Here is a 19,420-nt window from a genome sequence, read left to right as displayed (position 1 = left end):
ACACCCTTTGACAATTTTTCATTTTTGAATTCAGTATAGCAAACCCAACCCCCCCCCCCCCCTCCAAACAAACAAAAATACATTACGAGGAAGAATAATACTTCTTTTGTTCTAAAATATCTAGAGAATACAATAATGCATTTATCTGATTTGGACGTTTACCTTCGACCTCCATACAAGTTCAGTTGAATTCCCTCTTTTCCGTAATATAAGAATAAAGTAGATTGTTGCCGTTGCTGAAAAATTCAGTATAGCAAATAATACTAAAAACAAAGATGAGAGTAAGATCCTAATCTTCAAGTACTTATCAATTAAGCATGTAATAGGGATTGATCCATGAAAATGACTTATATTTTCTTTTTTTAATAAATAATAATATCAAAATTCATTTCATCAAACTACTGCGATGGCCGTGCACAAGACAAGACAAGACAGATACTACAAAATGATGGAGACTAAGACCGTCTATACAATTAGGAACAAAGAATGTTTAATTAGCTATTTTCTTTTTGCAATTATAGACTGAAATACACATTTTATTTGTTTACAAAGGTGTCTAATCCAATATGGATAATGACCTGAGATTTGCCTATATATGTTGCCATTACACCTTGCTTCTCTCCTAAATTTGACCTTTCAAGCATCCCTTTTAAAATTTTAACTTACAATTTTTTCCCTTTTATTTTATGAGCAGTTGAGTACTGGTAACTGATATGTGAAAATTTTCCGAGTGGCATTCATCAAACTGAGGAGAGTTTTTGGTATTGATGTTTCAAGTTTGCTGCTGCTCAAATTCTTTGTAAGAGTTCCAATCAAGATTTCTTTCTTTTCTTTGAGGGAAAAAAATTGAAGGATAATTTAAGCCACAACAATTACAATTGCAAAGGTGGGCTTTCTTTCTTCACAAAATTTTTAGTGTTTTTGGTAGAATCACATAATTTTCAATATCAGTAGAGGTGATGGCATCCATGGAGAACACAAGGAGGAAAATTGTTTCTTTTGCTCTTTTGGCAGTCAAGTTCCTTTCTAAAGAGTGACAAATATCAGATTAGGTTGGATGTTGTCTTCCCACAATTAAGTGTATCAAGTGTCAAATTCGGTAGATATTATCTTCCCAAATTCAGCAAAATCATCTGTAGCCATGAAAAGGAGTTGTAATATTTTTTATAAACAAATAGGGAAGATCATTTTACTTTTATAATCCAACTTAATACATATTTTGCATACACAAAAATAGAAATAGTTCCAAAACCTTAATGATGACATCGTTATCATTGTTGTAAACTTAGTGACCTTTCATGGTAACTAGTCACATGCCTTCCTCCACATCCACATCTCAATGCTAATTCAAGAACTGCATACTTGTAGGACCACAAGACAAGATTAGATGATTTGGTACATTTAATCTTTAAGAGATTTTAATGTTGATTGTTCTTTCCTTACAGTTGAAGCATGTCTGCGTCATTATTATGGCTCAGTCAGCTGATTATTCTCCTTTGACAAATAGTAGAGGTCGCTAATTCCAACACTTTGACAAGACTAAAAAATAATTGACTCCACAAGCCAAGATTATGTTTGCTGTGTTTGCACATTGATTACCATAATTAAGTGGTTCTACTAATATAGAAAAAGGGGTCCAAACCCACAAAAAAAAGTATACAGTTTTGGTTCTTTCCCAGTTGTAGCTACTAGGATGTTACCACCAGGGTTACATGAATTCTGTAACTTTCAAGATGCAAAGGGGATGCTTTGATCATATTCTGGGAGGCAGACAATTGTTTACGGAACTGCTACTTATTCCAGAAGCAGAAAAAAGACGACTGCCCCCAACCCCACCAACGAAGGAAAAGAAAAAAATAACCATTCAAGTTGGAATACCTTTTTTCCTTTGGATCATTGAACCAAAGCCCTGGAAAAGGACTATTGAGCTTTCTTTTCTTACATTGAATCAAACCTGAAGGATACCGATGAAAGGTCACATAGAGGTCACAGTACAGTTTGTTCTGTAGCCAAATATGCTGTTCCAGTTCACATCAACAGTTCTGATCAAGCAACATATACGCCGGTGAATATGGTGAAGGAAAATGCACATGAGATGCAAATTTGGATCCCAAGAATTTTTGGAGCCTTCATTGTCTTGCACAAGAGTACAAACCCATGCCTGATACGATAGACAGCAGCAAATGTCATTAGAAAACAAGGAATTGGACCTATCTATTGGTAACATGTTCTATTCAGAGTTTGTCATCCTTGGAGCCCATAATATCACACGATTTTCCACCCTCATCCAGGTTATCTTGTGGGAAGAAGAAAGAAAAAATAAAGCAGCAGAATAGGGTACTTCACTGGCTACTTATTGTTATTGTATAAATGTGGCTACGGGTCAAATGAACATAGCTTTCTTTTTTTCTCCTGTCGATTTTTCTGCAATTTGGTAAGGGGTTTGAGCAAATCATAAATGAGTCGGCTAGCCATGACACTGGAGAAGATTCATGAGATTATGATTGACGTTCAGAACAGATGGCTGAGTAGTGTTTTAAGCAACAGTAAAAAATGCAGCGTAAGCATAATGCAGGGGAAATTTTTTTGAAACCTAAATTGTATCAAAATTATCATGTGAACATATAAAAGGGAAAATTATATTTGACCCCCCTATAATTTAGTGTTTTTTTGTACATAACCCTTCTATGGTTTCAAAAGTTATACATATCCACTCATGACTTGGATTAAAGTGTCAAAGTGACGGAAATGATCATTTGTAACGGAACCTTATAAAATATCCAAATTACCCTTGTTTAAAAAGTAAAATGGTTGAAATAACCAAAATATATAAACATAATATACATGACGCACTAACCCGTATGATTTTATGTTTTATCATTTAACCCCCTTATAATTTAATATTTTACCATATAAACCCTTATGATTTTCAAAATATACACGTAACGCCCCTGTGGTTAATAAATAACTTTCAACTTTATATAAGAATATTTCTGATATTTTAGGTGACTCCGTTATAAATTACAAATATCGTTATTTTGACACTTTAATCCAAAACATAAGAGAGTTATGCATAGTTTTTGAAACTATAAGGGGGTTATGTATAAAAATACTAAATCACAAGGGGAAAAAGTGTAATTTACCCTATATATAATCACAATTACTGTACCTTTACATTTAAACACGCTCTTGAATTAATATTTTTTCATAAAGCTAATATCCGATATTTCTCTCAACGAAGTTCATGTATTTTGGGCCTGATCCAATCCAGCCAGAAGCCCAGAACCAGATGCCCAAGTTCAGCAACCATTTTATCAAGCTACAGATCTCATACATAGAGAGATGAGACAGAGTATTATGTCAGGGACCTAGATGATACGTGTCGTTTTATTCATTGAAGCTTGCGTTTTAGGAATAAGCCCGTATGGCTAAAACGGTGCCGTTGGAATAATGCTGGTAGTTAGATAGGTTAGCTCCTTCAGTTAGCTCACGCTGCATTAGTTTCCTTCTGCTTAGGGCTGCAAACGAGTCGAGTCGAGTCGAGTTTTGAGCTAATCGAGTCGAGTCTTGACTAAATTTTACCGAACTCGAGCTCGACAAGCCAGCAGTTTTCGAGCTCGGCTCGACTTGATTCGAGTCGAGCTCGAGCTCGAAAAAAATGAAAAAATAATTATTTTATTTTTTAAAAAATAAATAAAATAATATTTTTTCTTAATAAATAATAAAATATTAAGGATATATACGTAATTTTACTATGAAAATAAAAAAAATAAATATAATATACATAATTTTTATTATTAAATAATAAAATATATATATATATATATATATACTCAAACTCGCGAGCCCGGCTTAATATTCTGAGCTCGAGTTTGACTCGAGCCGGCTCAAGCTCGACTCGAGCTTGACTCGAGCCGCTCATGAGCGGCTCGATTCGTTTGCAGTCCTACTTCTGCTTAGTTGGATATAAAAGGAAAGCTAGTATAAAAGGAATCCAGTTTAAGAAATAGAGAATATCAGATTTTGTAATCCTTCTCTCCTGCCTCTGTCCTGTCTCTCTCTCCTCTCTCTATTTCATTCTTCTCCCCAAATCAACCTAACCTGCCTTTCCCTCCCGCTGCACTTTCGCAAGCTCAACCCAGGTCCCTGACATATTACAGCTGAACATCATGATCACAATAAGCATAATCAGACTTATAATTTTTTCTTTTAAAGAAGTAACTTTTAAAATTTTTTGGCTCATTCGTATTTATAATTGTAGCAATTTATTTATTTGTTAATGTTTATACAATATATAAAGGAAGAATGTCACTATACTGTGTAAATACATAATATCATTTTTTTTTAAATTTCTAATATATCCTTAATCATAAGGGCAAATTTATCCTAATTTAATCCAAAAATTCTCCACAATCAGCAGAGTCCCATCATCTTCTTTATGTATGATTATCTACATTTTAATTATAATGGAATTTGACCTATAAATCCCATAAAATTTTTTTCTTAAACATTTGTTTGAATTGCTTTACCAATCGCAGACTCACAGTTTTTTGGTAGAAAGTATCCCGTCAAACATGCATCTGCTATAGTTGAAGGCAAATTTCCTATTTGTCCTAAAAAGTTCGAAAATTGTATTAAAGAAGCTTCTAATACTCAGCAGGAGTTAATTCATGGTTAGAAATACTTATTTAATATCCTCCTCGCTCACCTAAAAGTCTTGCCCTAGTATTTCAACTGAAGTTTCTCTGAAGCTGCCTTCAGTGATATGTAAACGTCCGGCATATTTACCAGAAAAGACCTGTCTCCTTGTCTCATTTGACATACGTCTTGAAAGAAAATTCTATGGGCTTTACAAAGTCTTGAGATTATCATAAGTCAACCAGGACAGCCACCCCATATTGTAGTATAAATCTTTGCTGCGTTGTGAAATAAATATGCGATGCTTAAGTTAAAACCATAAAACAGGGAATTTGAGGGTTACAAATGGACAGAAGGCTTTGTGATGCGGCACTGGAGGGAGATGTTACCGCTCTCGATCAGTTAGTTCAAGAAGATCCACTTGTTCTTGACAAAGCTGGTTTGAAGTGTGAGGATAAAAATCCTCTTCACCTAGCAGCAATACTGGGCCATGTAGATTTTGTAAAAGCAATCTTTCAAGTTGAATCTGCTCATTTTATGTGTTGGGCCCGTGATCGAGATGGCAGAAACCCTTTACATCTTGCTGCCATGTATGGCAGAGTGGCAGTCTTGCAAGTGCTAATTCATGCCGGATTTCGAGCAGCTCTAGAGAAGACAGACGGCGGGGGAACCATTTTACACCTCTGCATCAAATATAATCAGCTGGAAGCATTGAAGATACTGGTTGACAAATTAAAAGATCCGGAGTTCGTGAATGCCAAAAATGAAGATGGCATGACCATATTGCATCTGGCCGTGTACTATGAGCAATATGAGGTACAAGTCCCAAATCATGTTGGCTTAGTTTGAAACAAAAATTGGCATTAAATTTTAAAAAAATAAATAAATAAAAAAAGAAATCTTTTTCCAAGAATTGTCCAGCACTAACAAGTAGCAACTCATCTTGGCTTAGTTGAATTGGGATACAGTCTTATCCGGTGCAAATATTTTAACAGAGGGCCAAAGGCCCCTTAACAAGAAATTAGACTAGGAGTAAGCTGTCCTATAAAATCATTGCTTAACACATTCTCAAGTACATCTGGGGGTTCTCTGACTCAGTCTAGCTAGACAGTCTGCACTTGCATTGCCTTCCCTGCAGACATGCTTGACCTAAAAATCCCAGTTTTTATCCATTCAGCTTCTAATAAGTTTGATGAGGTTTAGGCGTGAGCTATTCTCTGTAATTCATAAGTTCCAAAATTGGTAAATGCAGACCATCAAATACTTGCTAGTTAACGCTGGAGTAGAGGTGAACATCAAGAACGCAAACGGGAAAACGGCGTTAGACCTTTTGTTTGGGCAGGGAGTCACCAAAAGTTCAGAAATTTCAAGCTGTCTTCAGGAGGCTGGTGCCATGAAAGCCAAGGAAATTCGCTCCCCTATTGACGACCGGAAGCTCAAGCAGCTAGAGTGGTTCGAGAAAAGCAGAGAAGCAATAATGGTGGTGGCCATACTTATTGCAACCATGGCTTTTCAAGCTGGGATAAGCCCTCCAGGAGGTGTGTGGCAAGATGACTTGTTAGAAGGACCAAATCCACACACAATAGGAGAAGCTGTTATGGCACAAAAGCATCCAAAATATTACTGGCTTCTGATTCGGGCAAACACGATAGCATTTGTTTCATCTCTGAGCACAATTATTTTGCTCATTCGTGGGTCGAGCATCCCCAGCAAGTGCTTAATGCCGTTGTTGGCCTTCGTCATGTGGCTAGCCATTGCAACCATTGCCATGACTTATGCTATAGCACTTGTTACAGTAGCACCAAAAGGAGCAAGAGGGCGGCAATTGGGTAATACAAGTGAGATTCTAGTCATCGTACTCATGGTCTGGAGCGGTTGGATGGTCACAACTCTGTATGAGATAAACGCTCTGTTCAAGAAATGCCTGAAAATTCATCGGATGGACAGCAGAGGCTACTTGTTTTCTCATTTTGTCCGTCAGGTGTTCTCTCGGGTCAGCTTGCGGGCACCCAGGTCTAGTGGCGGAGTTACTCCTCGTACCCCGAGTGGCGAGAGTCGGGTGTAAATGCAAGACATGGAAAGCATGCACATGCAAAATATGGCAATAATTATTTTTAATAACAAAAATATTGTATTCATCTATCATTCATATGAATCCCTACAAGTTAATTGAGTTAGAATTACATGTTACATGTTATTTTTTTCTTCGTTCTTGCAATTTGAATTTTTGTCTTGTTGGTAAAATATGAACCATGAACCTTTGCAACAGTTATTTGTTTGTTCATTAGTTCTTAAGGTAAACATGTCTGATGCTGTCATGTACTCAAGAGGGGTACTCAGCGGGCAGATGCCGAGAACTTCACAGGTGATAGAAGGGCATGACTTTATGGGGAGCAAGGAGGACAGGACATTAATATACTTCTAACCACGCATCAACTCCTGCAGACAATTAGAAAAGTCAAATTTTCTCAGCTAGAACACTTCTGGCTTAAAAGGACTTGTAGCTTTATTCTGGTCACTATATCAACAGGAGGTCATGGGAAATGATGGTCATTAGTTATACTTCTCCACTTGGAATGTATGTTAGACCTCACCTAACACACTCCAGCAACAAAGAAACTACTGACAGAGGCAATAATCTCAAATTTTTGATACTTTCGAAAGAAAAAAAAATGCCCATTCCTTGTCCAGTGGCTTTCCCTCCGACTTCCTTCTTTCCCCACCAATTCACACATCTTGTCCATTCATTGATAATTTTAGGGCTAAATTTGTCTTTTTACTTTACTTAACAAATTCCGTTATGTTTAATCGTCAGTCTTAGAGGTAAAGTGACTAAAAAATAACATTAAAGGGAAAATTAATAGTAGTACCAAACATTAAGGGGGTAAAGTGATAATAACCCTTTTAATTATAATGAAATTTGACCTATAAAGCCTATAAAAATTTTTTAAAGAGATAATTTTAACAAATATATTTTTTATTAACTGCACATACGTTAGAGTATGCCTTGAGCACTAGCACTACTAATTGTACGAATGAACATTAAATCATTAATTTCCACAATTAATCGTTAAATTTCACCAGAAACGGAAAACCACAAGTCAAGGAAGTGGGGTAGCTGGGGTACATGGAGTAACTCCGCCACTGGACCTAGGTGCCCGCAGGCTGAGCCGAGAGAGCAACTGACTGCCAAAATCAGAAAACGAGTAGCCTCTGCTGTCCATCCGACGAATTTTCAGCCATTTCTTGAACAGAGCGTTTATCTCATACAGGGTTGTGACCATCCAACCGCTCCAGACCATGAGTAGGATGACTAGAATATCACTTGTATTACCCAATTGCCGCCCTCTTGCTCCTTTTGGTGCTACTGTGACAAGTGCTATAGCATAAGTTATGGCTATGGCTGCAATGGCTAGCCACATGACGAAGGCCAACAGCGGCATCAAGTACTTGCTGGAGATGCTCGACCCACGAATGAGCAAAATAATTGTGCTCAGAGATGAAACAAATGCTATTGTGTTTGCCCGAATCAGAAGCCAGTAATATTTTGGATGCTTTTGTGCCATAACAGCTTCTCCTATTGTGTGTGGATTTGGTCCTACTAACAAGTCATCTTGCCACAGACCTCCTGGAGGGCTTATCCCAGCTTGAAAAGCCATGGTTGCAATAAGTATGGCCACCACCATTATTGCTTCTCTGCTTTTCTCGAACCACTCTAGCTGCTTGAGCTTCCGGTCGTCAATAGGGGAGCGAATATCCTTTGCTTTCAAGGCACCAGACTGCTGAAGAGACCTTGAAATTTCTGAACTTTTGGTGACTCCCTGCCCAAACAGAAGGTCCAACGCGGTTTTCCCGTTTGCGTTCTTGATGTTCACCTCTACTCCAGCGTCAACTAGCAAGAATTTGATGGTCTGCATTTACCAATTTTGGAACTGAGAAATTACAGAGAATAGCCCACACCTAAACCTCATCAAACTTATTAGAAGCTGGATAGAAAAGAGCTGGGATTTTGAGGTCAAGCAGCTCTGGAGGGAAGGCAATGCAAGTGCAGACTGTCTAGCTAGACTGAGTCAGAGCTTGGAACCAGGGCTGAAAGCGTTTAGAGAAACCCAGATGTACTTAAGAATGTGATAAGCAAATGATTTAATAGGACTAGCTACGCCTAGTCTAATTTCTTTGTAAAGGGCCTTTGGCCCTCCTTAGACCCCAAAAAAATTTTTTTTTTTCCACTCGGAATCACATTGTTAAAATTTTTGCACCAGATAAGATTGTTGCATTCCAATTCAACTAAGCCAAGATGATTTGCTACTTGTTAGTGCTGGACAATTCTTGCAAAAAGTTTTTTTTTTGTAATGGCAATTTTTGTTTCAAACTAAGCCAACATGATTTGCGACTTGTACCTGATATTGCCCATAGTATACGGCCAGGTGCAATATGGTCATGCCATCTTCATTTTTGGCATTCACAAACTCTGGGTCTTTTAATTTGTCAACCAGTATCTTCAATGCTTCCAGCTGATTGTATTTGATGCAGAGGTGCAAAACGGTTCCCCCGCCATCTGTCTTCTCCAGAGCTGCTTGAAATTCGGCACGAATTAGCACTAACAGGACCGCCACTTTTCCATACATGGCAGCAAGATGTAAAGGGTTTCTGCCATCTCGATCACGGGCCAAACACATAAAAAAAGCAGAATCAAATTGTAAGATTTCTTTTGCAAAATCTACATGGCCCAATATTGCTGCTATGTGAAGAGGATTCTTATCCAAGCACTTCAAAGCAGCTTTATCAAGAACAAGTGGATCTTCATGAATTAACTGACAAAGAGAGGTAACATCTCCTTCCAGCGCTGCATCACAAAGCCTTCTGTCCATTTGTAACCCTCCAATTCCCTGTTTATGGGTTTCACTTAAGCATCCCATATTTATTTCACTGCGCAGCAAAGATTTATACTACAATATGGTTAGGACGTGCATATTAAATGAGACAAGGACACAAACTTTTTCTGGTAAACATCCTGGACGCTGTCATATTATTCAAGGCAGCTCCAGAGAAACTTCGGTTGGCAGACAAGGGCTTTAACAGCCTCGTCTCCATTTCTCCCCCTGTGGTTCACCTTTTTACAAGGCTTTAAAGTGTCTCACACTCGTTTCAGGACGCAGGAAGGATTTATCCGGAATAGGGTGACTGCTATTTGACTTGATAGTCATCTCAAGACTTTGTTAAGTCCAAAGGATTTTCTTTTAAATTTGAGCATTTGACACGGTCTTGGTTCAGTAAAGAATGACTACATCGCATGAGAAATGGAATCAGGTCCTTAAAAAGGTAAAGGAAAGGGGCGGAACAATCATTGGTGTCTTCGTGTCTAGGCAGTGTAAAACAGAGATTTTTATGACAAAAAATACATTGTATTCAACTATCCTTCATATGAATTCCTGCAAGTTAATTGAGTTAGAATTACATGTTTCATGTCATTTTTTTTCTTTGATCTTGCAATTTGAATTTTTTGTCTTCTTGGTAAAATCGGAACCACGAACCTTTGCAACAGTTATTAGTTTGTTCATTAGTTCTCAAGGTAAACATGTTTGATGTTGTTATGTGCTCAAGAGGTGTACTCAGCGGGCAGATTCCGAGAACTTCAGTTGATAGAAGGGCAAGTCTTTTCGGGGAGCAAGGAGGACAGGGCATTACTATATTTCTAACTACGCATCAACTCCTGCAGACAATTAGAAAAGTCAAATTTTCTCAGCTAGAACAGTTCTGGCTTAAATGGACTTGTACCTTTACTCTTTTTAGGACCACAGGCAGGAATCTGCATTTTGCACACCGCATCACTTTGTTTGTATATGATATAATTTACTTTTAACAACGTTTAACTTTAAAACAAAATTTTATGAGTCCCACATATGTTATTAAAATCGAGATACAAGATGAAATTTGGATCGTACAAATTTTTTTGGCCAAATCTTGATCGTGAATTGCTCAAGAACGGTCCTTCTGATGACTGTTCGTGCCTCATTTCCCTTTACTCTGGTCACTATATCAGCAGGAGGGTCCATTTATAAGTGTATGCCAACTCATTATTTGTGATTTTTTTTTATCACATCTTTACTTTCTTTGCATATGTTCTTGTTTCCAGCTTTTATACACTCTTCCTCTCTCTCGCCTAATTGCCACCATGTTTCTTTCTATGTAAAATCAAATTAAACTAAAGAAAAATAATAAATAAAAGACATAATGGAGGGTAGTGTAGTATATCAGCACTGCAAGAGTGGCTGGGGCCAAAGATGACCGTTTGGAAGCTTTAGATCTCCACCAATACGGTATGGTAGTGTATCAGCAGGAGCCTGGAGCGTCTAGGGCCGTGAATCCGACATGTTCTTGAAGATCTGATGCCCGCGGCCACGGGAAGGCGGGAAGCCATTAGACCATAGTTATAAAATCCGGCTCGGTTTGGCTGTCGATAATCCCGTGAACCAATCATAGGATCGAATTGAATTGCTAATTAGACTAACTAAGTATTAAATTCGTTGATCAGTCAACGATTTGACGGTTCAATCGATGAATCCAGTGAACCATCAACTTAAAAATTTTACTGTTTTTATAATTTAAAATATATTATTATGTTATATAATATAGTTATTATGCAACCTACAATCGTACTGAAATAACGTTTCATGTGTCCATGATTGGAGATGAAAATGGGGTTAAGGATTAGAAGAACCGAGAAAATTCAAAATAGAAGGTTAAACCAATTGACTGAAATATTAACGTATCTATAACTCTCGACTAAAATTTAACTAAAAATGTGACCACTCACTAGGGAACGAAAGTGGCTATTTTTTTCTAAGATTAAAATCGCTTATTTTGGTTCTTACATAATAAAATTTTTCATTAACAGTATGCCAGGAATGATTGGTATTACTTTCCTTTTTGTGCTTGAGAAAGAAAAAGTCCCTGCAAAAAAATAAAAGACCCAAGCCAAGGAATATATATATATATATAGAAGTTTGCCGCTCATGGCAGCGAGGTGTAAAGACTTCCTTCCATCCTCATCACCTTTACAACAAAATTTAAGGCATACCTTTATACAGCAATATTAGATCAAGAGAGATGGTTTGAAGGGGTGTTACAAATGTCACTGTCCTTGAACTTTAATTTGCCCCTACAATTTTGGTACGAAAAAGAATTCCACAAATTAACTTTCAGGATATAACGAAATCTAGTGATTGACTGAGTTTTATACTAACGACATCATTTCACTAAAAGCACTCAAGAGTTTGACATATTTGTCTATATTTATGGAGAACTTTGGAAGAATATCCTATACATGTATAAAAAGGAGTGGGTGTTTGACTGATGGATAAGGTTAGAGTACCAGCATGGTATGCGTTTTGGTGTGTGCATTACCCACCATACCCTTAGTGGGATGATGCTTACACTGTGAATGTGTGGTTATGGAGTGATTGTTTCGACTTTACCTTTCAAAGTAGATGTTAGCTGTGCAGTTAAGACAGAGAGGTTCTTCCATGGATTTGTAATTGCTGCAAATGGTCAGATGAGTAATTGAGCTTGTGCAAAGACTTCGAGGGGTTAATTGAATTATTGAAGCATGTTTACATGCTCACATGAATGCATTGAGAACAAGATTAATTCAATGCTTGATGGTGGAAATGTAACTGCAAACCTTTTCCCTTCTAAACTTTTACAAAATCAATTGAGTTGCTCTAAAAAGTAGGATGATTAGAGTGAGCAATTATGGCCTCTTTGATACAACAGCAATGGATGGAAGATGAGGGACCTCTTGGAAAGCATCTCCAAACTGAAATGGAAAGCCTTTTGCTCTTCTGAAGCATTTGTTGTGCAGTTTTTTAGGAATCTACAATAATGGAGGTCGTATACACAAAGTATGGTTGGATGAGTTTCTTAAGCTTCGTATTACCAAGATGGTGTCCGAAGAGATAAGGTTTCTTGCCCTATGTTTTTTAGGTAGATTCTATATGTGTGTATCCAATTTTCCAATGAAACAGTTACTATATTGGGGAATTTGCAATTATATTTGTAACTCTATCCTTGAATTTACATGTTTGCCAGTGACTCGAGTTCAAGTGGGAGGCAAGGGTTCATCCAGCAGCAGATTTGTCATCAAGGTACTTTCTAAAACAATTGTTCCAATTAATGCATTATTTTCGTGCGTTGGCTACAATGCAAGATGGTCTATACCGCCTACTTACAGAAGAAGCCACCAAGTTACAATTCCTGCGTCGAGCGCGGGTGCCACCCCTAGTGATTATAACAATCCAAATCACTCCATATACAAACTAATATGGATGTTGGTTATATTTAAAGAGCCATTCATGTCCCTTGAAAATGGACATGCCCATTCGCTAATCCATGGCTTTAGTGAATAGGCACCATAACCAACTACTAGTCATTATAGTTGCAACCCTTTATTTTGAAAATTCTCCAACAATCACGCACTAAACACACGTAAGGGGATTCTTATCCTCACACTTCAAAGCAGCTTTACGAAGAACAAGTGGATCTTCTTGAAGTAACAGATAAAGAGTGGTAACATCTCCTTCCAGTGCCGCATCACAGACCCTTCTGTCCATTTGTCACTCTACAATTCACAGAAACAGAAAACCGCATGTCAAGGATGTGGGATTGGGATTGGGGTTGGGGTAGGTGGAGTAACTCTGCCATTAGGCCTGGGTGCCCGCAAGCTGAGCCGAGAGAGCACCTGACTGCCAAAATAAAAAAACAAGTAGCTTCTGCTGTCCATCCGGCGAATTTTCAGCCATTTCTTGAACAGAGCGTTTATCTCATACAGGGTTGCGACCATCCAACCGCTCCAGACCATGAGTAGGATGACTAGAATATCACTTGTATTACCCAATTGCCGCCCTCTTGCTCCTTTTGGTGCTACTGTAACAAATGCTATACCATAAGTTATGGCTATGGTTGCAATGGCTAGCCACATGACGAAGGCCAACAGCGGCATAAAGTACTTGCTGGGGATGCTCGACCCACGAATGAGCAAAATAATTGTGCTCAGAGATGAAACAAATGCTATTGTGTTTGTCCGAATCAGAAGCCAGTAATATTTTGGATGCTTTTGTGCCATAACAGCTTCTCCTATTGTGTGTGGATTTGGTCCTTCTAACAAGTCATCTTGCCACAGACCTCCTGGAGGGCTTATCCCAGCTTGAAAAGCCATGGTTGCAATAAGTATGGCCACCACCATTAGTGCTTCTCTGCTTTTGTCGAACCACTCTAGCTGCTTGAGCTTTCGGTCGTCAATAGGGGAGCGAATATCCTTGGCTTTCAAGGCACCAGCCTCCTGAAGAGACCTTGAAATTTCTGAATTTTTGGTGATTCCCTGCCCAAACAAAAGGTCTAACGCGGTTTTCCCGTTTGCGTTCTTGATGTTCACCTCTACTCCAGCGTCAACTAGCAAGTATTTGATGGTCTGCATTTACCAATTTTGGAACTGATGAATTACAGAGAATAGCTCACGCCTAAGCCTCATCAAACTTATTAGAAGCTGGATGGATAAAGGCTGGGATTTTGAGGTCAAGCATGTCTGGAGGGAAGGCAATGCAAGTGCAGACTGTCTTGTTAAAACCAACTATGTACATATGAATCTACTATGCAGCGGAGATCTAAATACACTTACCTCTAACCATTGTTGTCAAGTACAAGTTGATCTCTTCTTATATCTTTGACTCCTTCTTATCTATTCTAACAAAACAAAATATGCAGAAGAAGAAAAAGTATAAGGAGAATTTAGAGTACAATTGATGGAATATCACAGACTATTTATAGGTTAGATTAGGGACCCTTACTAGTAAATACAAAAACCTCTAGGGTTTCCTTCTATCAAGAAAATCTTGCCAAAATTCATAACTGAAAATAACATTTTCTGACTAATTGATTGATTTGATTGATTAATTGAGTGAATAATATATCAATTAACAAAGATATCAATCAATCATTAACAAATGAGAGATACTAATTAGTTGATTGACAGATACTAATTAATTATTGACAAAATGTCAATCAATTAATTATGATATCAATCACTTTAGAATCAATCATGTGGGTCATAATTGCCTCAACTCTTACATGTCTAGCTAGACTGAGTCAGGGCTCGGAACCAGGGCTGAAAGTGTTTAGAGAACCCCCAGATGTACTTAAAAATGTGTTAAGCAATGATTTTATAGGACTAGCTACTCCTAGTCTAATTTCTTTGTAAAGGGCCTTTGGCCCTCCGTAGGACCGCAAAAAATTTTTAATCGGAATCACTATGTTAAAATTTTTGCACCAGATAAGACTGTATCACAATTCAACTAAGCCAAGATGATTTGTTACTTGTTAGTGCTGGACAATTCTTGGAAAAAGTTTTCTTCTTTTTTTTTTTTTTAAATTTAATGCCAATTTTTGTTTCAAACTAAGCCAACATGATTTGCGGCTTGTACCTCATGTTGCTCATAGTACACGGCCAGGTGCAATATGGTCATGCCATCTTCATTTTTGGCATTCACGAACTCTGGATCTTTTAATTTGTCAGCCAGTATCTTCAGTGCTACCGGCTGATTGTATTTGATGCAGAGGTGCAAAACGGTTCCCCCGCCGTCTGTCTTCTCTAGAGCTGCTCGAAATCCGCCACGAATTAGCAGTAACAAGACCGGCAATTTTCCATGCATGGCAGCAAGATGTAAAGGGTTTCTGCCATCTCGATCCCGAGCCCAACACATAAAATGAGCAGATTCAATTTGTAAGATTGCTTTTACAAAATCTACATGGCCCAATATTGCTGCTAGGTGAAGAGGATTCTTATCCTCACACTTCACAGCAGCTTTATGAAGAGCAAGTGGATCTGCTTGAATTAACTGATAAAAAGTGGTAACATCTCCTTCCAGTGCTGCATCACAAACCCTTCTGTCCATTTGTAAATTCCCTGTTTTTTGGTTTTAACCTAAGCATCCCATATTTATTTCACAACGCAGCAAAGATTTATGCTGCAATATGGGGTGGCAGTCCTGGTTAACTTATGCTAATCTCAAGACTTTGTAAAGCCCATAGAATTTTCTTTTCAGACGCACCTTTACGTATCACTGAAGGCAAGGACACATTTCTTTCCTGGTAAATATGCCGGACGTTTACGTATCACTGAAGGCAGCTTCAGAGAAACGTCAGTTGAAATACTAGGGCAAGACTTTTAAGAGAGCGAGGAGGACCTGCCGAGTATTAGAAGCTTCTTTAATACAATTTTCGAGCTTTTTAGGACAAATAGGAAATTTGCCTTCAACTATAGCAGATGCATGTTTAACAGGATACTTTCCACCAAAAAACTGGGAGTCTGCGATTGGTAAAGCAATTCAAACAAATGTTTAAGAAAAAGAAACAAGAGGAGACTTAGATGAACAGTTTTTGTAATTTAGTCCCAGAACCATATATGACACGCGACGAGTGGATTAGTGTTATTCAAGAATATTACAACATCTTTCAGTTACTTGCTTCGGAAACAGTTCTTATACAGATCACTAGTACTATTAAATATTTACCTAAATGATGAGCTTCATCATTATAGCTCATCATTCTCCTCTTCTGCAATTGTGGGTTCCCTCTCTTTTTCCTTAACATATCCTTTCTTTCTAAGCACATGGAGAACCCCTCTAATGACATTACCGATGAATACAACTCCCATAAGACAGAACCATACTAGAACTGAAATCCTAGTCACATGGCTGAGGGTACCTTTCAGACGACCAGGACTCAAATTAACAAAACTAATGAAGTATGTTATGCTTTGAGTACTGATGGCAATCCACATTATGACCAGTTGAGTCCACATCCACCGATGTCGTCTTAGAGGCAATCCACTAACCTGTAATAGGATTATGCTCAAGGAAGCAAGGAAAGAAATGGTGTTGAAGATCAAAAATTGACCGTATGCTTGATGGAGATTACTTGCCATTACTGATTGACCTGCATAATGTGGGTTTTCCACTTGGTTGCCATTCGAATCTACAACATAATCGCTGGCCCAAACACCCCCAGGAGGGGATAGTCCGGCTTGAAAGGCCACAGTAGCAACCAATGATGCTACAACCATTAATGCGCTTCGCATCTTAGCTAGCCAGTCTGTTTGTTTATGCTTGTTGGGCTGCTTGTTTTTGCTGATAGTCGGCAAATTCTGCAACCTGGCAATCGATGAAGTAGTTCTGGCTGCATCTGTCACCGGTACCCTTAAGGATGTGTGTTTGATATATGAAGATCTACCGTGTTCAAGACATTGTTTAATGTCCATGTTTCTCAAGTCTTCTTGGCTTTGTAGCAAGACATCCAGAGCAGTTAAACCAAGAACGTTTCGAGCATGAACATCAATTTCTGTATTGATCAGCAAATATTTGATGATCTGCAGAGAAATCGTTATTCAGCCTGTTACCACCATATTACAACATATATTTTTTATGCATTCAGCAAAATGCATATTAGTACTAAGGAGCAAAACCAGCAGCAACTAACAAAACAGTTTCCAGAAAGAAGAATAATAGAAGGAAAAGAATCTAGTGAGAATAATGAAAATTGTTGATCACAAACTAAGAGAAAGAAATGATGGCAGATTTTTAAACGAGTCTGTCTGCCAATATCACATCGCGCAGCCTTAAACGAACCAGAATTGTTAACTGGTTGCCGGCACTAGTGAAGGCACTTGTTTGGTCAAAAAAATTTGTATTTGCAGACTGCATTCTACAATTACAAATGTTTTCCCGCCCTTTAAATGGCTAAAGAAAGATTACTGAAACATCCAACATTTTTGGCCTCCAGGTGATAAGACCGAATTTGGAATACAATCTGCATTTTACCAAACATAGGGCAGGATTAACGCCATATCAGATTTTAGCGACTATTTTCCAAACCACAAGCTTACCTCAATCTGCTTTTTGGCCACGGCAAGATGGAGAATGGTATTCCCATTCTGATCTTTCCAGTTGACAAACTGATCAATCTCTTTCTTCAATCTTTCAACCAAAACCTTCAACACCTCAAACCGATTATAATTCACAGACAGATGCAGACAAGTCTCTCCTCTACCAGTCAAAACCCAAGCCGCCTCCGGCTTAGCTCTGATCAACTCAGTCAAAACTTCAACCCGGCCTTTAATCACAGCTAAATGAAGAGGGCTCCGCCCATCATGATCCAACACAAAACACATGTCTGGGTTCACCAAGACCAACTCTTTCACTATCTCCACATACCCTTTTGCCGCAGCCAAGTGCAGAGGTGAGGACCCCCTAGAATTCAGTGATTTAGCGAGCTCGGGCTTCTGGGTCAAGAATCCTTTCGTGATTTCTAGCCGACCCAGAAGGGAAGCTACGTGTAAAGGAGTTTCAAGCATGGAAGAAGAAGATACGGGGAATGAATTGAGAATTAGAGGATCTTCTTGAAGGATTTGTGATAGAATTGAGACTGTTCCGTTCATGGCTGCTTGATAAAGCCTTGTTTTTCTGGTTTGAAGCTCTTCCTCTTTATCATCAATTAACAAGTTCATAAGCTGCATTCGGTTTCACTATTTTGTGGGGCAAATGATAGAATTTGAATGAACTTTGGAACGAAACATTGATGACCCATCAGATCTCCTCCTGCTATAGCAACTATTCTTTAATCAACAGCTGTTTTATGAATTATTCAACTCCTTTACTTCTATGCTTTCCTCAAAAGTCACAGTTGAACAACCTGCTCAATTCTCTAATCCACTGACGGTTGACTACTTCTTAGGTTACCGATTTTTCAAACAAATCTTTTGGGATTCGGTTGGAGTCCACCGCTGTAAAAACTAAAAACAACAACGTAGTCAACCCGACAATTCTCTTCCTTAAAAAATAAGGGATAATATCACAAACATTCCCTGAGGCTTATGATGATTGCAGGAAGTACCCTCTAGGTTTACAAAATTATGTAAACCTCCCTTAGAAAATAGTTTGGCCTCAATTTGCTGATGTAAGCAAAATATTCCCATTGATAATCCTATATTACTCTTAGGGGATTTTTCTCTATATAAATAAAATTCTTTTGTAATTTTAAACTTAATATATTGCCACATAGCTTAAGAAAACTATCTAAGAATTTCGTTTCTCTTTCCTCAGATTTAAAAAAAAAATCACATGGACAAATCGAAAAAAAAAACTTGGATACTAATTGATTAAGTAACCTATTTTTGTAGGAATCTAGAATTTTTTTTCCAAATTACTACAATATTAAGTAAACTTGGATTGAGCTGTTTCGGGTAATTAGGATTAGAGAGAATCTTTGACTCTTTGTTCCTCTTTGTTTTTTCTCATTTTTCTTTTAACAATTTGTTAACTTTAATTTTAAATATGTATTACTTCACTTCATGGAGATATTAAATTGAGTAATTCATGAAGATTATTTTTGTTGTTTTACACCTTGAGGGGAGGTAAGTGTAATTTTTTAAACATAGAGGGTACTGTATAAAACTAGCATAAACCTCAAGGGAGGTTTGTGAAAGTGTTTCTAAAAATTACAATATACGTGTTTTTTTTGGGGGGGGGGGGGGGGTTCAAAATTACTTCCATACGTTACACATTCAAAAAAAAATTAAAAAATGTGTTCCCTTGATCCAAATAATAAATGTCGATTTTGGCACTGCTGCCTCGAGGCGTTCAATTGGATTTGCTTAATCACTTAAATAAAGAAACCAATTGGAATTTGGTTCAAATGGTTGTTCAAGTGGCTAACAGTTCAGTTAACATTT

The 19,420-nt window shown here is 37.9% G+C and overlaps 4 protein-coding genes and 1 long non-coding RNA gene across 6 annotated transcripts; 2 read left to right on the top strand and 3 right to left on the bottom strand.

Annotated features, from left to right (window-relative positions):
• Positions 1–4,880: 4,880 nt before the first annotated feature.
• Positions 4,881–6,843, top strand: LOC113706284 (uncharacterized). The gene is made up of 2 exons (XM_027228154.2): positions 4,881–5,454; positions 5,891–6,843. The coding sequence occupies exons 1-2, from the start codon at positions 4,984–4,986 to the stop codon at positions 6,701–6,703; spliced, it is 1,284 nt and encodes a 427-aa protein (XP_027083955.1). The 5' UTR covers positions 4,881–4,983; the 3' UTR covers positions 6,704–6,843.
• A 751-nt stretch (positions 6,844–7,594) lies between these two features.
• LOC113706283 (uncharacterized) lies at positions 7,595–9,809 on the bottom strand. The gene is made up of 2 exons (XM_027228153.2): positions 9,039–9,809; positions 7,595–8,549 (listed from the first exon to the last, which is right to left on the bottom strand). The coding sequence occupies exons 1-2, from the start codon at positions 9,555–9,557 to the stop codon at positions 7,740–7,742; spliced, it is 1,329 nt and encodes a 442-aa protein (XP_027083954.1). The 5' UTR covers positions 9,558–9,809; the 3' UTR covers positions 7,595–7,739.
• A 2,201-nt stretch (positions 9,810–12,010) lies between these two features.
• On the top strand, positions 12,011–14,354 carry LOC113706546 (uncharacterized). Of its 2 annotated transcripts, none has more exons than XR_003452043.2 (2): positions 12,011–12,601; positions 12,730–14,354. It is a non-coding gene; the product is annotated as an uncharacterized lncRNA (long non-coding RNA). The 2 variants fall into 2 exon arrangements; XR_003452042.2 differs by having other exon boundaries at positions 12,011–12,624.
• LOC113706545 (uncharacterized) lies at positions 12,949–15,847 on the bottom strand. The gene is made up of 2 exons (XM_027228468.2): positions 15,117–15,847; positions 12,949–14,107 (listed from the first exon to the last, which is right to left on the bottom strand). The coding sequence occupies exons 1-2, from the start codon at positions 15,585–15,587 to the stop codon at positions 13,289–13,291; spliced, it is 1,290 nt and encodes a 429-aa protein (XP_027084269.1). The 5' UTR covers positions 15,588–15,847; the 3' UTR covers positions 12,949–13,288.
• A 209-nt stretch (positions 15,848–16,056) lies between these two features.
• On the bottom strand, positions 16,057–18,347 carry LOC113706442 (uncharacterized). The gene is made up of 2 exons (XM_027228344.2): positions 17,576–18,347; positions 16,057–17,059 (listed from the first exon to the last, which is right to left on the bottom strand). The coding sequence occupies exons 1-2, from the start codon at positions 18,203–18,205 to the stop codon at positions 16,226–16,228; spliced, it is 1,464 nt and encodes a 487-aa protein (XP_027084145.1). The 5' UTR covers positions 18,206–18,347; the 3' UTR covers positions 16,057–16,225.
• Between the last annotated feature and the right edge of the window lie 1,073 nt (positions 18,348–19,420).

This window comes from Coffea arabica, chromosome 8c, assembly GCF_036785885.1.
Source record: "Coffea arabica cultivar ET-39 chromosome 8c, Coffea Arabica ET-39 HiFi, whole genome shotgun sequence".
Taxonomy (NCBI): Eukaryota; Viridiplantae; Streptophyta; class Magnoliopsida; order Gentianales; family Rubiaceae; genus Coffea; species Coffea arabica.
Note: the sequence above shows the minus strand (reverse complement) of the source record. Positions and strands in the feature narration are given on the sequence as shown.

Excerpts from the sequence above, each read along its gene's own strand:
- LOC113706442 (XM_027228344.2), bottom strand. The coding sequence starts at position 18,205 with ATGCAGCTTATGAACTTGTTAATTGATGATAAAGAGGAAGAGCTTCAA. Across the intron at positions 17,060-17,575 it reads TGGCCAAAAAGCAGATTGAG|ATCATCAAATATTTGCTGAT; the intron begins GTAAGCTTGTGG and ends ATTTCTCTGCAG.
- LOC113706545 (XM_027228468.2), bottom strand. The coding sequence starts at position 15,587 with ATGGACAGAAGGGTTTGTGATGCAGCACTGGAAGGAGATGTTACCACT. Across the intron at positions 14,108-15,116 it reads TGTACTATGAGCAACATGAG|ACCATCAAATACTTGCTAGT; the intron begins GTACAAGCCGCA and ends TGGTAAATGCAG.
- LOC113706284 (XM_027228154.2), top strand. The coding sequence starts at position 4,984 with ATGGACAGAAGGCTTTGTGATGCGGCACTGGAGGGAGATGTTACCGCT. Across the intron at positions 5,455-5,890 it reads TGTACTATGAGCAATATGAG|ACCATCAAATACTTGCTAGT; the intron begins GTACAAGTCCCA and ends TGGTAAATGCAG.
- LOC113706283 (XM_027228153.2), bottom strand. The coding sequence starts at position 9,557 with ATGGGATGCTTAAGTGAAACCCATAAACAGGGAATTGGAGGGTTACAA. Across the intron at positions 8,550-9,038 it reads TATACTATGGGCAATATCAG|ACCATCAAATTCTTGCTAGT; the intron begins GTACAAGTCGCA and ends TGGTAAATGCAG.